This window comes from Amia ocellicauda, chromosome 1 (assembly GCF_036373705.1).
Source record: "Amia ocellicauda isolate fAmiCal2 chromosome 1, fAmiCal2.hap1, whole genome shotgun sequence".
NCBI lineage: Eukaryota > Metazoa > Chordata > Actinopteri > Amiiformes > Amiidae > Amia > Amia ocellicauda.
This window is the reverse complement of record NC_089850.1, coordinates 56,432,738-56,454,067: the sequence shown is the minus strand read 5'-3', so window position 1 is coordinate 56,454,067 and position 21,330 is coordinate 56,432,738. Positions and strand designations below refer to the sequence as shown.

The 21,330-nt window shown below is 44.2% G+C and overlaps 1 protein-coding gene across 1 annotated transcript in view; it reads left to right on the top strand.

Moving 5' to 3' along the window:
• grik4 (glutamate receptor, ionotropic, kainate 4) overlaps positions 1–21,330 on the top strand; it is a 342,628-nt gene that overhangs the window by 300,897 nt on the left and 20,401 nt on the right. The window contains exons 12-14 of the mRNA XM_066710250.1: positions 1,340–1,447; positions 8,799–9,002; positions 16,355–16,468. Of these exons, the coding sequence (XP_066566347.1) occupies positions 1,340–1,447; positions 8,799–9,002; positions 16,355–16,468 (426 nt within the window). The remainder of the gene's footprint in view (positions 1–1,339; positions 1,448–8,798; positions 9,003–16,354; positions 16,469–21,330) is intronic.

The window sequence follows — 21,330 nt, the reverse complement described above, 5'->3', positions numbered from 1 at the left end:
AGAGCCCTCTTTCTTTCTCTTAATACCAGGAGTGTAATTTTGAAAGGCTTTATCCATAATAAGTGCCTGATTCATTTTGCGACACCGCAGCTGTTTTTAGCGTTTGTGTTCTTCCAAAACGTCAATCAAACCAGGTGGAGCTTTTCAGAAGCAGAATATGTGTCAAGGCTTTTCATGATTCTGTACTTCACTGCGTTTGTAATCAAGACTGAGCTTTTTCTCCCTGTAACACCCCCGTACGACACTGGAAAGCCAGTTCACAAAGCTGTTTTTAAATCGATTCTCACATTTGAAAAACTACTCTGTTTTGACTAAACTCCATATTCCTCTAAATCATTAATTAGCAATATCATATGTATTTAATTTTATATGATGCAACTTGAGTGGTTACATAAGGACACAAAGTGGAAGACTGGAAAGCAGCAGACAATGAATTGCAAAGCAATACAATGATTAGTAGTTAAAAAAAAATACGATTGAGTTGGTGTGCAAAGAAAACATCAGTGGAGGGGACACGGAAAATTAGCAGAGTGGGGCCTGGGATTCGGTAGTAGAGTAGGTGCTGGATTATAGCCTAACCAAGATGTTTAACTGGCGCAGCTCATTGTAAAAGATGAACGCCGTGAAAAACTGACAAACTTACAGCGCCTTTCAGTCGTTCCCCCCTGTCACTCTGTCAGGAGCGTGATCTTCAGCAACGTTGCCCCTCACAGCCCCCCGCACTTCCTCGTGCCGCCGCCTCATTAAAAGAGTTCCTCCGTAATGAGCCGAGACCCTGAAAGAAATGTACGTGTGCGGATCAATGAGGGAGGAGCTGGCAAAGCGGTTTGAATGTAGTTCCGGACTGCAGTAATTAAAAATAAAGACAAGGAGAAGGAAATGTTTAATACATTTTTTACCCACCACAAATCTCAAATAAAAGAGCGAAGAATACATGATGTCTGAAAGGGCACAGTCTATGCATGAATGAGTGCAGGCCGCCGAGGTCTATTGACCATACTGAAGGGGAGGGCTCGATCCTGAGACCTTGAGCAATAAATGACAGCAGTTTGTCAGATGTAATTAGACCCTTGCCTTGGCCTGCTGTGAAAAGTGAAAGCCCTGGTTTTCCATGGTTTGCAATAGCTCCCTGTGCCTCGCCGTGACTTCACTTTGCTCTCCTGTGCTTTACAGTGGGTTTTCCATGATCTCACCTACCAGATTACAGGAAAAATATAAAGCAAATATAAATATAAATATATAAAGGTAGTACCTCCTAACCACAGCCCTCCTTCCCAGCAGAAGCTGGAGTGTGTTCTCTCCTCTGATTCCCCCTGTCCTGCCTCGTCTGTCCCTGCAGATCGGCCAGTGGCACTCAGAGGAGGGACTGTCCATGGAGAAGAAGCTGCACACACTCAACGTTTCCGACACCCTCTTCAACACCACACTTGTCATCACCACAATTTTAGTAAGTATGGCTTCTCTCCCTCACCTCCTCCTTCCTTTCTTTATTTATATTGACGTTTTCTCCTGTGTCAGACGGTGTTGTGGAGACTGCAGTCCTTTGTTTGGTTGCGCTTGAAGGAGCAGTGTCATACAGGTAGCGCACAGATGTTTCCCCCAATTGTGTCGCCCACTGTGGCCAGGGAAGGGGGCTTTTTGGAGGGTCAGTGGGCAGTGTAGTTTCCTTTTTTCCGTCTTTCCGAGTCCTCGGCTTTCCAGGAAAAAAGCGGTTTACAATGTGTGTGTTTCATCTTCCTTGAGAGGGGTTAAGGAAGGTGATTTCCTATGGTAATTTTACCGCAGTTTTGCTCTGTTAATCTTATATGTACCTACAGCTTATTGTGCTTTCACAGTGCCATATTACTGTAATGTTATATGTATACAAGTAGAATTGCATAGGTTTTATAAGCATGTATTTGACAAATAATTATACAACCAAGATTATTGTAAAGCATAAAATATACTGCATCCATGAAACAATTTAGAGTGAAAGAATATTATTCTCAGTTTTTCCTGGTTGTCTCATGAATTCTAATAACAGGAGAAACAATACATATCCAGCTCCAAAAATGAGCCTTTTTTAATACAACTCTAATGTGAATCTTTTATAACTCTAATATATTTCAGTTTCGTGTAGACTCAGCAAAACTCCAAGCCTGCGTCGACTGCAGAGGCTTCGACTTGCATATCTCCCGATGTTAATGAATGTTAATAACGAGAAATACACTGCATAAAAGATTTAGACGAGAACCGTTTAGAGATAAAAGCGGAAGCGAAGACAAACAGGGCTAAACTTTTATTAGGGATGTTAATATTTAAGTTTGCCTCGAAACAAACCATTCTCTCGCTGCTCCCGAACCCACAGAGAAATGAACGCTGTTCTCGCCATTGCCTCGTCTCTTTCCTGACAGTTTGAAGCTGTCTCGGTCGATCCGGAGTCTTTGAGCTGCACCAGCTCTCACCAGGTTGTCTTTAGAAAGTCGGCATATTCCACAGCGTGGGGATTGCTGTGCTGCTGTACTGTCTGATCAGTTCAAATCAACTGTGCGTTATAAAGCTATTGTAAAAGAGGAAAAACAAGAGGGCAGAACTTGCACCAAGTGGTTTAGCAGAACATGTCGAACATTGCAGAGTGCAATACGGTACACAGTGCCTCAAGTGAGGTGGGAGAAAATAAACACAGCATGCATGAACAGAGAACATGATGCTCAAACACTGAAACAGACAGTTCATCTGGTCTTCTGTAGGATTGAGTGTGATGTAATGCTGGTACTGGAATAACAGTTGAAACCTACAAAGTGGAGGTGCTCTGAATTGGGAGTGTTCAGGTTGCACTGGAAAATGTTCAGAGATTATTTGGTTCTGGTATTCCTCGGTAACGTCCGCTAGTAGGCGATTGTTCAGTAGTTATAAACAAAAGCATGACACTAGTTCAGACCTATGTTTATTGGGAAATGTAACCCTTCCCCTAGTGCAATCCAAAGTTTCACCATCACATTTTAATCCTGACATGCATTCCAGAGCAAAACTTGGTGAAAATATTTCTTAGGAACTCAAATATAACGTCCAGACTGTTCCTACCAGGACCTGTATCCCACAATAAACCATGAAATGTTGTCCTAACTTTAACACCAGTTGGACGCCAGTTTTCACACATTAACAACTGAGCAACGAACCCAACAAAGCACTATTTTAGCCATTGTGGTCGAGTTTAAATCTTAGCGGAGACCAGCAGGAACTTTTATTGAGTGACCGTACGATGTATAGATTTCCTGAGAGTTAATAACATATTTGTAATGAGTAGATCCTAGTTATTATCATGTTATACATACTGTTATTAATCGGTTACTACATTATGGGGGTAACAATTTGTTTCTACATGTGATATGTGTGCCCCAATGTGTTACCGTTATTGTACTACACATAACATAATAATCAGTCAGTAGAAGATGATAAATAATGACCCAATCAGATCTCTTCACTGAAAAAGGGATGTGCCAATTAATAGGTCTATTTTCTGTTCCATTTGATTTGATTTGATTTGATTTATGTTTGTACTTCCAGAGAGCTGTACTCTCACTCCTCCTACAGCTAAAGCACTCTCCAGTTGGTACACGTGTAAGACATGAACTAGAGTAGCCTGTGTCAGAAACCCCTTCTCTGTCCTGATCTCTACCCCCGTGTGAGACAGTTCACTGCCTTTATTACTTGGTTGTGTGTTTGTTGTCTGAGCCGTTCGCCTCCCTCGGTGTCGGATAATAGTGACTCATCCCCACGGCAGCACTAACTGCCTGCGGAAACCCAGCACTCGGTTCAGATGTCCGCCCAGAGCTCTGGACGAAATTCCCAAGCTGCTATTGCGCATCGTTCCACTTTGCATACAGAGAGCTCAGCTGCATCGAGGCTGTAATTGATGCCCATTCAGAAGTGTACATCCGTCCGTTCTGATTTGGCCGCTCAAAAGGGTCGGTGGCAGGCTGTGTGGAATCACTGTGTAACAGACTACTGCTGTAGTGTATTCGGCAGACTATCACCTGCTAAGCCTGAGCAATAGCGCAACTTGATGCACAGAAAGGTCTGAGAGACGATTCCATTATCTTCAGAGTGCAAACAGCAGCCCTGTCACTGGCTGTCCTGCGCTGGAGCAGATTAATCCCAGCCACGGAGCCGGGGAGTCAGGCAGGGATATACAGTCTTGTCTGGGCATCCAGCAGATAGACAAACACAGTGAGGACGCTGGAGTAGGCCAGACAGAAATGACTTTGACAGGTGCGTGTTATTTTTTTTTTATCTGCTCCGGCTAAGCGCGGCACAATCTCGGCACACGGGGGGCTGTCGCGGTAGACGTCAAACTCTCCGGCTCGAGCCTCTCAGTGATGTGTTTTGAGCAGTTACATCTGGGGGCTTAACTGTCATGGAATGAAAGGCGCTGCATGACTGAGTGTACGAGTACAGCAAGAAGATGCCCGAGCCTTGAGCCGCGGGTTCGCGACAGACCTTTTGTGGCCATACCTGCACGGAGGTGGACTCGGTTTCAGATGTGAAAAGGGGGCTGTGAACACAAACCTCCGCAGTGTCGAACAGAGACGATTTTAAAGGATATCGATTCTGGCGTTCGAACTCCCGAAAGATAACTCAGCTATTGAAAACTAACAAAAGACTGTTTCAACTCACTCAGCGGTGCAGCAAAGACCTCAGGGTGATAATCAGGTGGGCTGTGGACTAAAAATAGGGAGTTTACTTGTGTGTGCTTCTTCACACAAAACGTCTTGAATAAAACGCCCAGCCGTGATTTTGAAGCTGACTCTCTGGGTTATTTAACAAAACCCCTGGTTGAAAGTCAAAGATACATAAACAATTAAAAGCCCAAAAAGCTAAAGTAAACTAAACAGTTGGGAACTCTTTCTTTCATTCCCATATTCCTACAAGAAGTGGTCAATTGTCCAATGCTCTCCACGTGATTTGATTACTTTTTTTAATTATTACTATAGAAATAATAAGCCTGTCTTGTAAACCATTAACAAATAAAATGAGCATTTGAGTCTATAGGAGCTGCAGGTAGTTCCCAGTATTTATAGGTGACCTATAAGATTTAGTGGATTAGGGCTTTTCCAGGACCAGGGTTGGAGACCACTGATCTACAAAGTCTCATGCATTTAGGGATGTGGCACAAAGTTCCTTAACACATTGGAGTCAATACTGCAGCTTTCCCCTTAAGTGCTGTACTGACTTCCATGTTTTGAGGTGCTTTGTGCTCACATATTTCGAAACTTAAGGGGTTTTGTGCAACAGGCAAGACTTGGCAAAGAAGCAGTCAATGCTATCTGTTAAGTAAGAGCTGTGTTCCCGCGTCTGTTTCCAGATGAAAAAGTAACTACGCCTGGCTGTGTACCGACGGGAATCCCCCGGGGTTTGGATGCCGAGCGAGACAGATCTGTGTTCTGACAGCAGATTCCTACTTGACAGTGCGATTGAGAGCTGGGGGAGCGAGGGGAGCGAGCCAGATCTCCCGAGAGCTCACCAAAGCGCCGTATTCCCTCCGACGCACCGGGCTTTGTACTCCGAAGCACAGATACAGAGCAGTGGAGAACGGGGGGAAAACTCTGGCTCATACATAAGCAAACACACACCAGAACCAGGCCGTATGGAAGCCAGGTTGCCTGTTCTTTTCAAAGACGTCGTGGAACACTTGTTCTGCAAAGTGAGAAAAACTTTGTTTGCAAATACCTTGTTAAATATAGGCAGAAGTCTGGAGAGGCAGGTATCTGGCTGGGGACTGTCTCCGAGTTCAGGGATGCATCTGCAAATGGAAAATAATCAAACGTGATGAGAGGAGTTGACTTTACTACCTTGTGCTGGATCCAATCGTTTTAAATAAGTGAAAGACTTTCTTTGTGTGGGCCTCGTTCCAAAGTTCATGTGTGGGTTTTAATTTTCCCTGGAAGCAAGAGTATAACTCTACCATGGAGACTGTGGGTAAGGAGAGATTTGTGCCAGCTGTTATTTTGGCTAATAAACAGTGAACCATGTATCGATTGATGGGCAGGAGTGTGTGATTATGACTGATGAAGCAATGCAGGTTTTTTTTCTGGTGTTTGTTTTCCAGGATCTAATTTTTCTTTCTAAAAACAGCCCTTAAGACAAGACGGTCCCTTCCAATGCAATCTCCTGATTATACATCATTTTAAAGGGAAATAAAAGCCCAGTTCCTTTCTCTTCACGCTCATCAATCAGCGGCCGAGGTAGCCGGCATTTCGGTCAACGTTTAATTAACTCCAGCTGCCCACTCCCTCCCTCTTTCTCTCTCTCTCTCTCTCTCTCTCTCTCTCTCTCTCTCTCTCTCTCCCTCCTGCCGTCGGACAATGGAGACCTGTTAATTGACTCCAGAAGGGTTTGTTTATGAGTTTCTCCCCCTCCACCTTCCGCACTCGTAACCTGCAGCCTGAAGTGCAACATGCCCATTGTACTTGTCTCCATAATAAACCCTGTTCGCAGGATGCTTCCAGAGGCTGCCCTTCATCACTTTTCTTCCCTCTTTCCCCACGCGGCAGGAACTGAAATTTACATTTATATTGCGCCTTTTCCTCGCAGCCCCACATCTGAAGTGTCAGTTCAGGGCAGGAGAGGCAATGCGCGCCGATGGTTAAATGAGTTAATGAATGAGTGCATTTGCATTTATACAGGGTTGTGCCCGAGCCCGTGGTCTGGGGAGCCAAGTTAGTCTGGTCCCTCAATCCGAAGGTAGAGCTAAACTTTAATGAGTTCCTTTCCATTTTCCGCCCGGCCATCAATTTTATTCTCGTTTTTTAAAGACAAGGATATTCGCCTGCAAAGATTGGGGAGGAGATTAATGAGGATTTCATCTCGGTATTTTTTATATTTGGGGTTAAAGGTAGATAAATTAACCTCATGCTTAGAACATGGGCAATGAAAAAGCCTAAACCAAAATAAAACGTTGCCCTATCCGCACAGCTCAAACTATAAAGCGAAAGGCATGGTGATCTTTTCCGTGCTCATCCTCGAGTCATTTATATAATGAAGGTTGTCCGTTTAAGTGTAGTTGTGCTGTGTGTGTTATTGTTTCTGCTTAGAGTGAGAATTAGCTTTCACACGTACTCTCCTGTGCAGCTGAATATGTGAGTCGCATGCGATGGAGGTCAGAGCATTGTGCAACCCTGAATTACTTCCCCGGCTTCATCTTGACAATATTTTATCAGGTCAATTTTCACTTCCATAGTAACTCTTGAAAATCACAGTCCCAACATGCATCTGTTAATAGGATAGTCACACACACACGTGCACACACACACACACACACACATAAAGAAATGATACGAAGTGCTCCATTTATCCTCAGATATTGCCCAAGCCTATCTCTCTCACTGAGCCTCAGCCTGGTGTGGAAATGCAAATAATAAAATCTGGAGCAAAGTGCAAATAAATATATAAGCCCTGGGAAATGAGAAGACTGTCAGGCGGGCGGATGGAGGGGCCGTGAAGACGTTGTTGTTGTAATCAAAGCTATGGAAATGTTTGCTGAGGCTTTCATTATTACCACTTAAAGAATAGCACTGAAGCTGCCAAATGCCAGGCTGTATAATTAATGGCAGGTATAATAACTAATTTGTTGCTACAAATTGGCTGTAAAATTGGCTGGAGGAAGGATACATCATTCCAAGACTGCCGAAGTATCGACTGTTTCTGCACCTCCGTTTGCTGTAAGGAAGTCGGGAAGCGCTGACCTTCAGCTGGTCGGTCCTTTGCTACTCTTGGGAGTGCCAAGAAGAGACAAATGTATTTAAATATGATATAACTTGCGATCTGCCTTCCTCGGTGTGTTGCATCCGCGTTCTGCTTCCTTGTGAGTGGCGGCGTATGCACAAGGGAATAACACACAACTGCAGCTGACTCTTAGCTGTTATAAGATGGGTCCGTGTTTACTTCGAACGCTGCCCGAGACTTTTGACAGAGGACTACGTATCTGCACAGCTGAAGCAAAGGACGCTGACAGAGGGGACGGTATTGTTTCCGAACCCTGTCTGTGCTCATGTTTTGAAATAAATTGGAGAATGGTGCATTAGGTAATCATCAGAGAGAAGTCTCTAAGTCCCGGTATTCAGTTTGTGAAGATACTTGAGCTTTGGCTGCCTGTACTACACTGCTCCTTGGGAAGGCAAAGGACTTCAGTCTTTAGCAGGTACTTTGAAAATCTGTTATTTTCTGTTTTGTATTGCTGACCTGTGAATTCTAATGTATGATTAATACATATCATATATAAATATTCTGTTTTTTTCACAGAGCTGTGGGGTGTTTTTCATGAAAACCAATATTTAAGTGTCAATGTTGTATTGCATTGTATCACGTTGTTTAGTGCAGTCTGGCCAATTGCCAAACCAACCCAAAGGAAATAAACAACAACGATTTAGTTGTTCATGGGAATGAAAGAAAGCGGTGCTTTTCATTGCTGCTTTTAGTCTGGGCAAAGGCACTAGTGTCAGAGAAGAAAGTAAAATACTGTTTTAGGATTAGGCTCAAGGTGCTAAGTCAGGGTGTTAACAACTGAACAGGACGTGACAAAGCCCTTTAAACACGAATGGCTGCACTGTCTGTTCTTACAATGCATACTATAGGAAAGCATGGCAAGAATCAAATGTCATTCCCAACTAGTTAACCAGGAATGAATCAACAGGGGGTGGTGGTTGTCAGGGAGGTGACCGGGGCTGGAGGTGAGGGCAGCGCGAGGGAGACAGACCCCGGGGAGTCACGGCTCTGACTCTTCCTTTCTGAGGTGACGACACATGCCAGTCTCCTTGCAGGAGAACCCCTACGTGATGCTGCGGAGGAACCACCAGGAGCTCGACGGCAACGAGCGTTACGAGGGCTTCTGTGTGGATATGCTGCATGAGCTGGCCGAGATCCTCAAGTTCAACTACAAGATCCGGCTGGTGGGGGACGGCCTGTACGGCGTGCCCGAGACCAACGGCAGCTGGACCGGCATGGTGGGGGAGCTCATTTCCAGGGTACGTGCCAGTGGTCAGTTTCAAATGTTTAAGTTATCAAAGACTTGGGAGCGAAGCAAGCGCATTGTATCATTTACACAGAGCTTGTTAAAGGTACAGGGAACTAACCTGATCTCTCAGCGCTCTGCTATTATTTGTTCACATCTTTTTTTTTTTTTTTTTTTTCGGTGGACAGAGCTGTGTATCGGATATTATAAATCGATTATAAGTCAGTTATGTCCTAGAAAGGATTCAAAAGAGCAAATCCAGCTCCGGCTGCCCATCTAACTGCAGACTCCCTCTGCGAACCTGGAGCTTAATAAGATCTCACTGGGCTGAGTACGCAAGGATTAAAGCAGCTGGTGAAGCATTCTTTCAGTTTGCTTTCGGGGAGCCAAAATCATAATTATGATAATAATTAATAATCATGTCAAATACCTAATACCCGAAAAGGAAAGCAATCTAATTAGACTGGTTTCCACACATTTAAATGGCAGTGTGTGTGCATCGTTTTCCTCTTGGTTGTGAACGGCTGAAGGGAGACTCGTGTGTGGGCAGAGATCTTTAAACCCAGCGTGCCATTAACTCACCCCCGGCCCAGCGCTGTGGAAACGCTTAATTGTGAAGCGAGGCTGCAGTATGTAGGCACACTGCCTGGTTACGGCTGCTGTTCGTAAAAAGCGCTTGCCGGATAATGATCCTCACGGATATTGTGGAAACAGACAAGCCTGACTCAGCACTCTCCTTGACCTCACAGACCGCATGTGTATTGTTCAGCTGCTAAATCATTGTGTGTTCGTGCTGCAGACATTAATGTTGACAAGACTGACAGCGCTGGCATTGCCATAGCACGATTCTACATATATGTTTTCTTATAAATATATATATATATATATATATATATATATATATATATATATATATTCTATGAATATGCAGAAGGTTACAGATAGGAGAGTATTAGTTCTGTCTTTCTCATCCAGTTGTCAGTAGCCGTGTTTTCCTACAATCCCCATTTAAAGTCTACTTCAATGTCCACAAAGACTCCTCGTGAGCTGCTGCTTGGCTGTAATTGTCTGTGTAAAAAACGGTGATGAATAACATTGTTAGTGCCCAGAATAAACTGCCAAGCTGTGCTACAGAGACAAGGATCTCTCAAAATCCACTTGGACACCACGATTGATTCACTCGGCGAAGTGGTTCTCCACTCCGGTCCTGAAGAACCCCTGTGACTTCTGCTTTACTGAATTCAATACTTACCTGAACTTGAATTTGCTTAATTGGGCCTTTTTACAATAATCCTGTTAAACTGCAACTCCAAGCTCAGCTAGATTGAGGAGCAGAAGACACGGGTGTAGTTCAGGGCCCTGGGAGAATGACTGAAAAACCATGAGCTGTAATGGGCAGAATGTCTCGCCCATGCCAAAGACAATTGCTTTGCTGTGGTGCCAAAGGTCATTGCTCGAACCCTCAACCTTTCTGAAGAAGGGGCTCCTGTTCTCAGGTCAAAGATGATACAGTGGTGGCCAGGACTGTGGTTTAAGATAGGCAGAGGGATGATGCGTGTAGAATATGTGACCTCTGAGAAAGCAGCTGTGTGGTTGTTTATAGTGACGCTTCCCTCACTGTTCAGCCTGTAATTGGGTTGAATCCCTTGCCAGTACCACGCTGAGATTAGCCATTGATTGGCAGAGTCCCCTGTCAAATTACACTGGAGCATAAATCGCAGGACATGTATTATCGACCTTGATGCCTCTCATCTCACTTTGCTCTTTGATTAAACCCAGCGTTGGGGCTGCACCTGAACATCGCTTGACCTTCGCCATGGTAAATGCTGAATTCCCCCAAATGGGGCTCGTTCCTGGGCAAACTCTCGTAGCCTTTAACTGTTCCATGGAGTTTTTTCTTTTTCACAACATACTTGTCATTAGAAGGGTTTGTTTTCAGTTCTACTGGACTTCTCAGAACCAACCGTTCGAGTCTGCTGTCCAGGTAGATAATCTCCTTGGGTTGCACATAGCACTGGTTTTGTTTGAGTTTTAATCCAAGACTTCGGTGTAGCTGCTAAAAGTCATAGACACCTTTCAACATGGTGACTGTGACTTGTACCCAGCACATCGGAGTCAAAACTACTGGGAAGGTAGAAATCATGTGAAATAGTTGATGTAGAACAAGGTCAATTTGTAAGCCAATCCATTGCTCCCCAACCTGACAGAACTACGTTTATTTCCCACGGGGGCATCAGTGCACTAACTGTGAGTCCATGAAACTCCTCTTAATAAGAGTAATCTATCTCAATCACCTCTCATTCCATGTATGTGTGTGAGTGCAACCCCCGAAAAAAGCACAAGCAACAAACAGCAAAGTTACAAATGTTAGGGTGTCCAGCAACAGGGGAATTTATCACCCTGTGCATTATTGTAAAGTGTAAAGTGTGTGCACAGTTTGCTAATAGTTTCCACCGTATAATTCAAACCACAGGGCTTTTCAACAAATACGATACATATTTAGATCTGACTGCGGCGGCTGTGCCTTTTACTGTAATTGTTTCGCTCGTATGTGCATGTCTAAAGTGTGCCACCTTCATCCAAGCCATTGTAATTGGAACAATTATGAAAGGGATAATTATCAGGCTTAGCCACTAATGGAAAATGACCTACAGAAGCCAAATGCATATCTGATTTGTTAAATACTCCTCTGCATGCGTAGATCTTTTGTGTGCACAATTGGCACTGAGTTTTTAAGTGTGGGCGCTAGATGATACATGCCAGTGATTTTTAACAATGAAGGGCTGAGACAGATATGAATGCATCTGTTTTTTTTGTATATTCGTTCAACAGCTCTCTCTGTGTTTTCACCTTTCTGTATGCCTGGATAACCCTAAGGCTCTGAAACCCTTTGATTTAAATCCGTTGCGAACATCTTTCTGCAATGCTTGTCAAGTTCCTGCTCAGAATCTCAAATTTGTCTCGTTCTAAATACCTGACTGTAAAGTAAACTGCCTTGGAGAGATACAGTATAATAGAAAGTGAATTACCCACTTTAGACAACAAGCAATAGAATTACACTTGCAGTTTCCCCTGCAGTCACTTATTAATAACCGCCTTCTACCAGTTGTTAAACCTGGTAATTATCTGTCACATGTATTCCAATTGTCATGCCATGATTGAAGTGGACTACTTAACACATGCAAATACAAATTAACGCATTGCAGTCAAAGGTGCAAGCGCTTGGAGATCGAAATCTGTCATTTACTCGTTAAAATGTCCTTGTGGTTTGTTTGCGTGGGGAAACGGTTACAGGATCGCGAATCGTGAACCAAAAAGGCACATTTTCAACAAGGAACTTAAATCTCCTTTAATGGCGTCTAACCGTGATGTTTCTCCGTATGTTTTTCGGCAAGGAATCTGCACATAAGTGCACGAACGGAGGTGGTCGAGACAGATTGCTCTCACAGGGATAAAAAAAAAAGCTTGCGCACTGATGCCCCTTGTGGGAACTAAACAAGGAATTATCATTCATGCCTCTTCTTTAATTGACCTTACTTGTCTGAATTACTTTGACTCCAGTCTGGGTTATGTTAATTTGAAATGAACGTTTCAGTCTAAATATGATTATTATGGAATCGTGTTCTTGTATAATCCTTGGGTTTGTGCACAGACATATGTTTTACATCTAATTGCATTCTAATTGGACACAAATCGATTGCTGTCTGTTAACCATTAAGTTTAGATTGTATGTCACTGATTGTATATTGAATTTGATTTTAACTGGTTTAGTGGACTTTTGTGAAACTGTGGAAGGCAATGTATTCTCACTGTCTGTATTCTCCTTTTTTAAAGTCAGTGTAGAAATACTTTGACTCTTCTTCTGTGGGATGTGCTATTTTTTATCATCCTTCACTTTGTTGTTGCTTGGGTCCGGCACACATACCTACAGATACACACTTTTGGGATGCAACCCTCCCTGAGTTTCCCTGAGCTTTCACCAAAACGAACCTCAACAGGATATGGAATCAACAATGAGACCGACACCGTGTGCAGAGAGCCGTTGTGTAGGGTGGTGACGTCAGTTTGCAAAAGTACCGCATTCAGAACAGGTGGGCTGGGAATGAGTCTAAGACGCATGGGTGTGATTTTGTGAGGTAATCACTTGTGAAGGGAGGGCGACGTTTTTGTCCTTAAACCTCAGAGAAAGAGGGGCTCGGGAGATCCCAGAGGAAAGAGCAAGACCGCAGAGAGACGGGCTGAAGTGTGGGGACACGGTTTTCTTAATAAGTTATCCGTCTTAATTCACCGGGCTAATGGAGGGCAAAAACCATTAACAAAACCCGAGAGAGAATGCCTTTTCTTATTATTGCCACGATGTGTTTCTCTTAAGTTTGCTCCTCCTCTGTAACCTTGAGATTGCTGTACCATGTAGGAGGGGGAAGGAGCGATGAAACAGCATTGGGAGAGAGGTGTGTGTGTGTACGTGGCAGAGGGGTCTGGCCTGGTCTACCCTGTAAGCAAGGACACACAGGCAACCGTGTACTGTGTTCCCATTTTAGCAACCACGTGTGGAAATTCGCCAACTGTCCTCCGATATCTCTGCTCTGTCACTCCAGGCTTAGGGCGCATATTTCTGTCCATCTTTGTGGTTTCTGATTGAGAACGGAGTGACGCTGCAGCCGGGCAACAATGGAGTTTCATTCTCTTGCGCAGTGAAGCGGGTGGGCAAATATGTGACCGGAATACGAAGTGGGATTCCCGTCTAACTTCAGCGCCGAGAGATCAGTCTCTGCTGCTGCTTCAGATAAGACACCGATGAGTGACTCGCCGCTGTCAGGCAGGATGTGTACAAAATCGGACAGCTTCTGAAAGTGAAGTAAAAATGAAGATGGCGAAAATACCTAGACTAAAGGTGTTAGATTTGGTTTGTGCAACGCAGGAGTGATGGGAATGTCTGATTTTTCTCCTCTGATTCGGCTAACTGAAACCCCAGCAGGAAGAGTCATTTTAAAGAAGAAGAAAATAGATATATATGCATTGTGTATAGCGTATGATCGTTTTTATTTCGCAAGTGCACAGTCATCAATATTTATAAGAGTGTTTCAGTAGCTACCGATCTGATGACAAACCCGGTGATTGGCTCAGAGAAAGTGCCCAATTTGAGTCAGACGGGCTGTTGGGTTTCTGCTGCTGCAGCTACGATGGTGTCAGAGGCAACAAAAAAGACTCGTTGCCCCACTAACATGCGTGGGAGGCCCTGGGGAAATTCCTTCATATAATAAAGTAAATCTTTTCCGGAGTCTCTGGCTGCTACAAGACTGTTATGCATCTTCAGGGAGCCATACTCAAAACAACACTTGTTTGTGTTAAAGCGGTTTCTTTTTCCGTTTTATGATTTCCAATGCTCTGCTGTTGCTATCGCAGAACCCGTATACACAAGTATACACAAACATATTGAAACACAAACATTTGTATGCATGTGAAGCCACGATCTTTGGAAAGCAATGCGATAATAGCTTTGTATTGAAAACATATCTTAGAAGATTAACTTTTGTACTCGTATGGCAAAAGCTCATCTCTGTTCATGAAGTTGTGACCTTATAATCAGAGGTTTACCAATTACCATCCAATACAACTCTGTCATAGGCGCTTTTTCCTGATCTTTTCAACCAAGAAGATGGAGGAAGTTGAAAGGAATGGAATTGGCAGTACATGTTTGATTTGAAGGTCTCGCTTTGGTGACTAGTGGTCATAAGAACATAAGAAAGTTTACAAACGAGAGGAGGACATTCGCCCCATCGTGCTCGTTTGGTGTCCATTAATAACTAAGTGATCCAAGGATCCTATCCAGTCTGTTTTTGAATGTTCCCAAATTGTCTCTTCAGCCACATCGCTGGGGAGTTTGTTCAGATTGTGACGCCTCTCTGTGTGAAGAAGTGTCTCCTGTTTTCTGTCTTGAATGCCTTGAAGCCCAATTTCCATGTGTGTCGTCGTGTCCATGTGTCCCTGCAGATCTGGAAAAACTCCTCTGGTTTGATGTGGTCAATGCCTTTTTGAAGACTTGAATGAAGTCCCCACATAATATTTTCTAAAGGAGGTAAAATGAGAACTAAAGGAGGTAAAAATGAGAAGACATTCAGCCCATTACTGCTCACGATTTTGCAATGCACTAACTGACTCTCTTGTTAACTGGCATGTAGTGAGGTTCTTGTGGCTGCAGCTGTAATGATTTTTTTTTTCTCAATGTGTTTAAAATCCTCTCGCCTTTTGTTGCAGTCAAAGACGCAGCCCAGGGAATGGTTAGAAAATGGGGGGAGGGGGATTCAACATTAAAACTATACAAATAAAAGATCAGAGTGTGAAATATAGATATATAAGAGAACCTTTAGGGATGTTTTGATTAGAGTTATTTGCCTACCTGAAAACCCCCACTTCGGCTTCTGAAAAGGGATCTCACAGCTGAATGGAAGTAGGCTGGGGGTGCAACCCATCGCAGGAGTAATGGGAATAACTGACTTTTCTCCTCTGATTCGACAGACTTCAACCAGGGCAGGGAGAGTTGATTTAAAAGTGATTTCGATAGCCCCCAAGTCTATCTGATGACAAACCCGGTGAGTGGCGCAGAGACAGTGTCCAGTTTAAGCCCCAACCACTACTCCACACTGCCGCCCAAACACCTGAGAAACATCCTCTCACAGTCTCCACTCAGGGGCCTAATAATGATGGAGAAACATAAAGGGAAGAAATTCACTTTTATCACTGCGTTTTACTCTCCTGCTCCATCAAGATAAGGCTAATAGATAACCAAGGTCGGGTCAGCAGTGGTTACAGTACAACAAAGACGTGCGTGTGATTCCTTTCATTTAACACAGAGCCCTTGCATAATGTGGGTCTGCAGAACATATCCAATTTCCTTCCTAAATGCTGCCTCAGCAGGTTGCCAGAGCCGGATGAAGTTGATGCTTGTTGCTCGTGTCACGGACAGCTTTTTTCTGCTTCTTCTCATTCTCTGTATTGTGTTTTTTGCGATTTGTGTTTGGGATGACAGTAAGCGGTTTGTTAGTGAAGGTAAAGGTTAATTAGTTCAAACCAGCCTTCTTGAGATCCTGTCCTCTGGGGCCGTACTGCTTCTGTGTTTTTTCCCCACATGAGCTCGGAATCGGTTAATTGAAAACAATTTTCATTAAGGGCATTTGTAATCCTTCCCTGGGTTTAATGCTGTTGATGATTTAAAGAGATCTTTAAAACCTAGTGAGTGATGGCCCTCAAAGACAGCGCTTGCAGATCACACGTTTGAAACTATACATTACAATGCACAGACATGTCATCGGCAATGCTACGTTTTGTGCCCAAATGCTGACCCTGTGCTGCTGTGTCTTTCAGAAAGCGGACCTAGCTGTGGCTGGACTGACCATCACTGCGGAGAGAGAGAAGGTCATTGACTTCTCCAAGCCATTCATGACACTGGGCATCAGCATCATGTACAGAGTGCACTTGGTAAGACCCCCCAGACCCCGAGGCACCCTGTACTGCTTCCATTGATGTTCTGGGTTGTGTTTTTGGTCTTGGGCCTGATTTCCCGCAGAAGGTTTAGCTCAATGTTCTGATTGAAGGTCTGAGTTGGTTTCTTGGTGAACTCTATGGGCAGGTTCCCAAGGGCCAACGTTGCTCCTAGGTTGTGTTCCCAAGGTTCCTGAAAGTGCCCTGCCATCAGAGAAACTCCCAAATGATCTCTGAGGGCTGAAGGGCCATTGTCAGTGCTGCATGAAAACCCTGAGACTTGTTGTGTCCTTTCGTGGAGTCACCTTCACCTTTGGAGGAAAACTGTCTTCCAACTTGTCTAATATAAGTCACACACAATACAAAACTGAAGTCGCTGGCCCGTGTGTGCCTGAATTGCTCCCTGACGCACAATCCCACAAAATCATTGAGACGAATGTGTCAAATTCACTTGCTAACGCTGCTCACAGCTCCCTGGGAATCTGCACGAGCCACCGCTGCCGCCCTGACCGTTATTACAGAGGTAACGCTAGAACTGCATTACCTTTGAAGAACCGCACGCCATTAATCAAATTCTCCTCCCAAAGTGAAGGTGACATGCCAATCTGCGCATGGTACATGCGCCGGACACAGCCCTTGACGCAGAGTGTGTTACCATTAAGGGTAACTCCCAGAAGGGCATTTTTTCCTATTTGTATGAGTAATAGATATGCCTGTGTAGGATTTCATTGACCGGGCAGCTGAAGAGATCAATACCTGCAGCTGCTCTGTTTGTTCAGCGATGTCACCTCTGCGGACTCTACTAACAACTGCAAACTACACTCATTGGTGAAGGTAATAATGCCCCCCCCACACACATACACTTTAGACTGGAGCATTCTGCGCAGTCAACCAAACTCCTTCCCTTGCCAACACCTGGAACACATGGAGACATATCATCCCTCGTCTCCTTTTAGTGTTTTTGTTTGAGTTTTTTTTATGTATATTATATATATATATATATATATATATATATATATATATATATATATATATATATATATATATATATATATGTGTGTGTGTGTGTTCTAAAGGTCTGAAACTCTTACCCTCCCCGTTTGCCCATCTTTCTATCAGGAAAAGTAGGACACATTGGATTGCCGTTACACTTCTGAGATGGCTTGATCGACAATGTCTGTTGTCAATTTGTAAAGAAGGGTCGGTTTTCTTTTCAGGCACAAACATATGTTGTCAGTCCAGGGAACAGAGAAAAGAAGAAAAACCTGTCTTTCGTATACATGTCTACTTTGTTGTTGCCTTTTGAGTGTCACAAGACCCATTGTGGTTTAATGTCAGCGGGCAGTGGTGGCTTTGAAGTGTATCTTACGTCCTTGGAAGCACATGATGACGAAAGGAAATGCTGTAAAGATTTTCAGGTCCCAGAGTTGTAACCGTTTTGTTACCATTGAGGTAAAGGCGAACGTCAGATGGGAGGAGATACTTTAGGAGAGGGAAGGAGAGTGAGAGAGGAAGAGCGGCCAAAATAAAAGAGAGAGAATCAGGAGGTAGAGGATTTGAGAGAGTAGGAATGCGTAGAAGGGTGTGGTTAGAGGCAGCAAGTTGAATGGAGTGAGAGAGAAAGAAAGAGCAAGAAAGCACACAAGATTGGAGTGCGCTGGAGGTGGTGGGTGGATGTGTGTGCATGTGGGTAGTGAGGGAGCGATGTGGGCTGAGATGAGGGGAATGTCATTTTCACCTTGATGAAATGTGCTGTCACACAGACATATGTTAAATGGCAGAACATATTGGATTTGTCGGGGAAAACGCGGCGAGATAAATAAGTGGATTTTACTGATTTGTTTTCAGCGCCCTGTGTTTTTCCACAGAGATAATGGGCATTTCAATCAAGAGAGAGCGGGCGACGCAACACCGCAGACGCTGACAGAAAATGGGAGATTCCCCCCGGCTTGCTTCTGTACTTATAGCGCGTAGTGGTGGGTGTGAGAGCCCAGCAGGGTTTTTGAAAAGTGGTTGTTTGTTGTTTTGATGTTTTTAGGAACCAATTCTGCAGCTCTGCAGTTTGTACTCATGACTAAGCCTCAACCAACATGCACTGAAGTATGTCTTCCTGAACTTTCCATGTTATTTGTCATTTATTACGGACGTCTGTTCAAGAATCACAGGACAAATACTGTACACTTACAAAACTGCAAGGGGATCAAGCTGCTGCACAAAGGGAAGGCTATATCTGTTCCACCAAGCTGGGCCAATTCTCTCAATGCACCTCTATTGCAATTCCAACTGATCCGTTTAATATCTGGAGATTTCGGCGGATATTAAATCACCGACCGTAGTGCCATCAGGAAGACCGTCCTAACCACATCATCCCCGAGCTGGTAGCATCAGCCCGATGGAAATTCCTACAGATAATGCTGACGGTGGAAGAAGTTTTTGGTCGGCAATCGTAATACACTGAAAACTTCATCAAGTCACGTTTGATTGTATTATACATCATCCTCAGCTTCGAACCTCTGTTATTTCCTCCCTAGTAACCGCAAACTGGTCTTTGTTCTTTATAGTTACAGCGTCATTACTTAAAAACGAAACAAAGAAATATACACCAATCAGCCATAACATTATGAGCACTGACAGGTGAAGTGAATAACACTGATAATCTCGTTATCATGGCACCTGTCAGTGGGTGGGATATATTAGGCAGCAAGTGAACATTTTGTCCTCAAAGTTGATATGTTAGAAGCAGGAAAAACGGGCAAGTGTAAGGATCTGAGCGACTTTGACAAGGGCCAAATTGTGATGGCTATACAACTGGGTCAGAGCATCTCCAAAACTGCAGCTCTTATGGGGTGTTCCCGGTCTGCAGTGGTTCAATGAAGGAAAAGCGGTGAACCGGTGACAGGGTCATGGGCGGCCAAGGCTCATTGATGCACATGGGGAGTGAAGGTTGGCCCGTGTGATCTGATCCAACAGACGAGCTACTGTAGCTCAAATTGCTGAAAAAGTTAATTCTGGTTCTGATAGAAAGGTGTCAGAACACACAGTGCATCGCAGTTTGTTGCGTATGGGGATGCGTAGCCCCAGACCAGTCAGGGTGCCCATGCTGACCCCTGTCCACTGCCGAAAGCGCCTACAATGGGCACGTGAGCATCAGAACTGAACCACGGAGCAATGGAAGAAGGTGGCCTGGTCTGATGAATCACAAGTTCAAGGTGTTGACTTGGCCTCCAAATTTCCCAGATCTCAATCCAATCGAGCATCTGTGGGATGTGCTGGACAAACAAGTCCGATCCATGGAGGCCCCACCTCGCAACTTACAGGACTTAAAGGATCTGCTGCTACCGTCTTGGTGCCGGATACCACAGCACACCTTCAGAGGTCTAGTGGAGTCCATGCCTCGACGGCAGGTGGGCATAATGTTATGGCTGATCGGTGTATGACACTTGTTGGCATGGAATAAACTTTTTAAAGACCCAGTTAATAACTCTGTCATCTACCATCTTGAATGCCTGGGGGTAGGAGCAAGCCCTGACACCCAGAGATGATCCCTCTCTTCTCTGTCTCTACCTGCCGGCACTCGATACTTCTCAACTGTATTTAAACCTCCTCGTCCCCATGGTCATGGTCTTTATGTCGAGCCCTGGCGCTTAGCTCTGTTGTCTCCTTTTATATATTTATTTGATTGTATTTTATTTTTTGACTTCACTTGTTTAAGTTTAATCCAGTATTGATTTCAGATGCAGCAATCCCTACAGGGCTCCCGCGGCCTATTTCTAACTCCAAATGAAATTTTTACCCCCGGTCGATAGTAAATAAGAAAAAGGTTTTGGTACTTATTTAAATGCATGTCCTTTTTTTTTCAGTTACCTCCTCAGCCCCCAGCCACTGTCAGGAAACCCCATTAGAAGTGCTGATAATAATTTTTCCCTGTATTTGGGAATCGCTAATTGCCCACTGTAACGACTCCATGCTTCTCCGTGGGGATTGAGATGAATCACAGGTCTGCCAAAATGCACACTGTCAAAGCGGTCAGCTACTTTTCACACTGCAATCCCAGAATGCCCCAAGCCTAGCTATTGTACCAATCAGTAGATGGCAACTGGACACTTCTAACATCCCTACCCTGCAGTTAGAAGCCCCTGAAGATGTGCTGAACTCAAAATCAACACGCTGACTTCTACACAGACCCCCCAGATACTAAGACAGCAGTGCACTGCCTTAAAACTCCCAGCCAAATCTAGCACGAACATAGCCATGATTGGAAACCATTTTGAGATGGGTTAGAGGTTGCATCCCTGCAGTCTGGGCTCTGGCTGCTCCCAGGACATCACCTTTGAATTAAATATAGAAAAAGATTATAATTCAGGAGAATTCAGATTGTGGCAGCATCCAGGTCTATCCACAATCTCCCAAAGCATCTTTCTCAGTGCCTTGCTGCAAACTATTAATTTCCGCCTTAATGTGTATCCAAAATTATCCAGGTCGAACACAATTATCTTCAAGAGCAGCCCGACCGCACGGATTACTCAGACGGACTACAGTCGACAAAAGAAAAATCCCTCCTGCCCTGCTTTTGTGGAAAAAGTGCTTTGCGCTCCTTTCAAATATTCCGGATGAAAATGTTTAAAATGTGCTGTTTTCCCAGTGCGATCTCCTTCTCCCTTATCATGCAGGGCCTCTCCTCATCACTCTGCGATAGGAGTCGGCACTACCGGCGCATTTGCAGATTTATGCAGCTTTCAGATAACATCGTGGAACAATTTTTTCTCTGAGCATCTTACGGTGTCTGTCATGCAGTGCTTGTCGGATCGTACTTAAACACCCTCAGCCTCCCCTCTCCCCAGCCACCTGAATTAGGAATA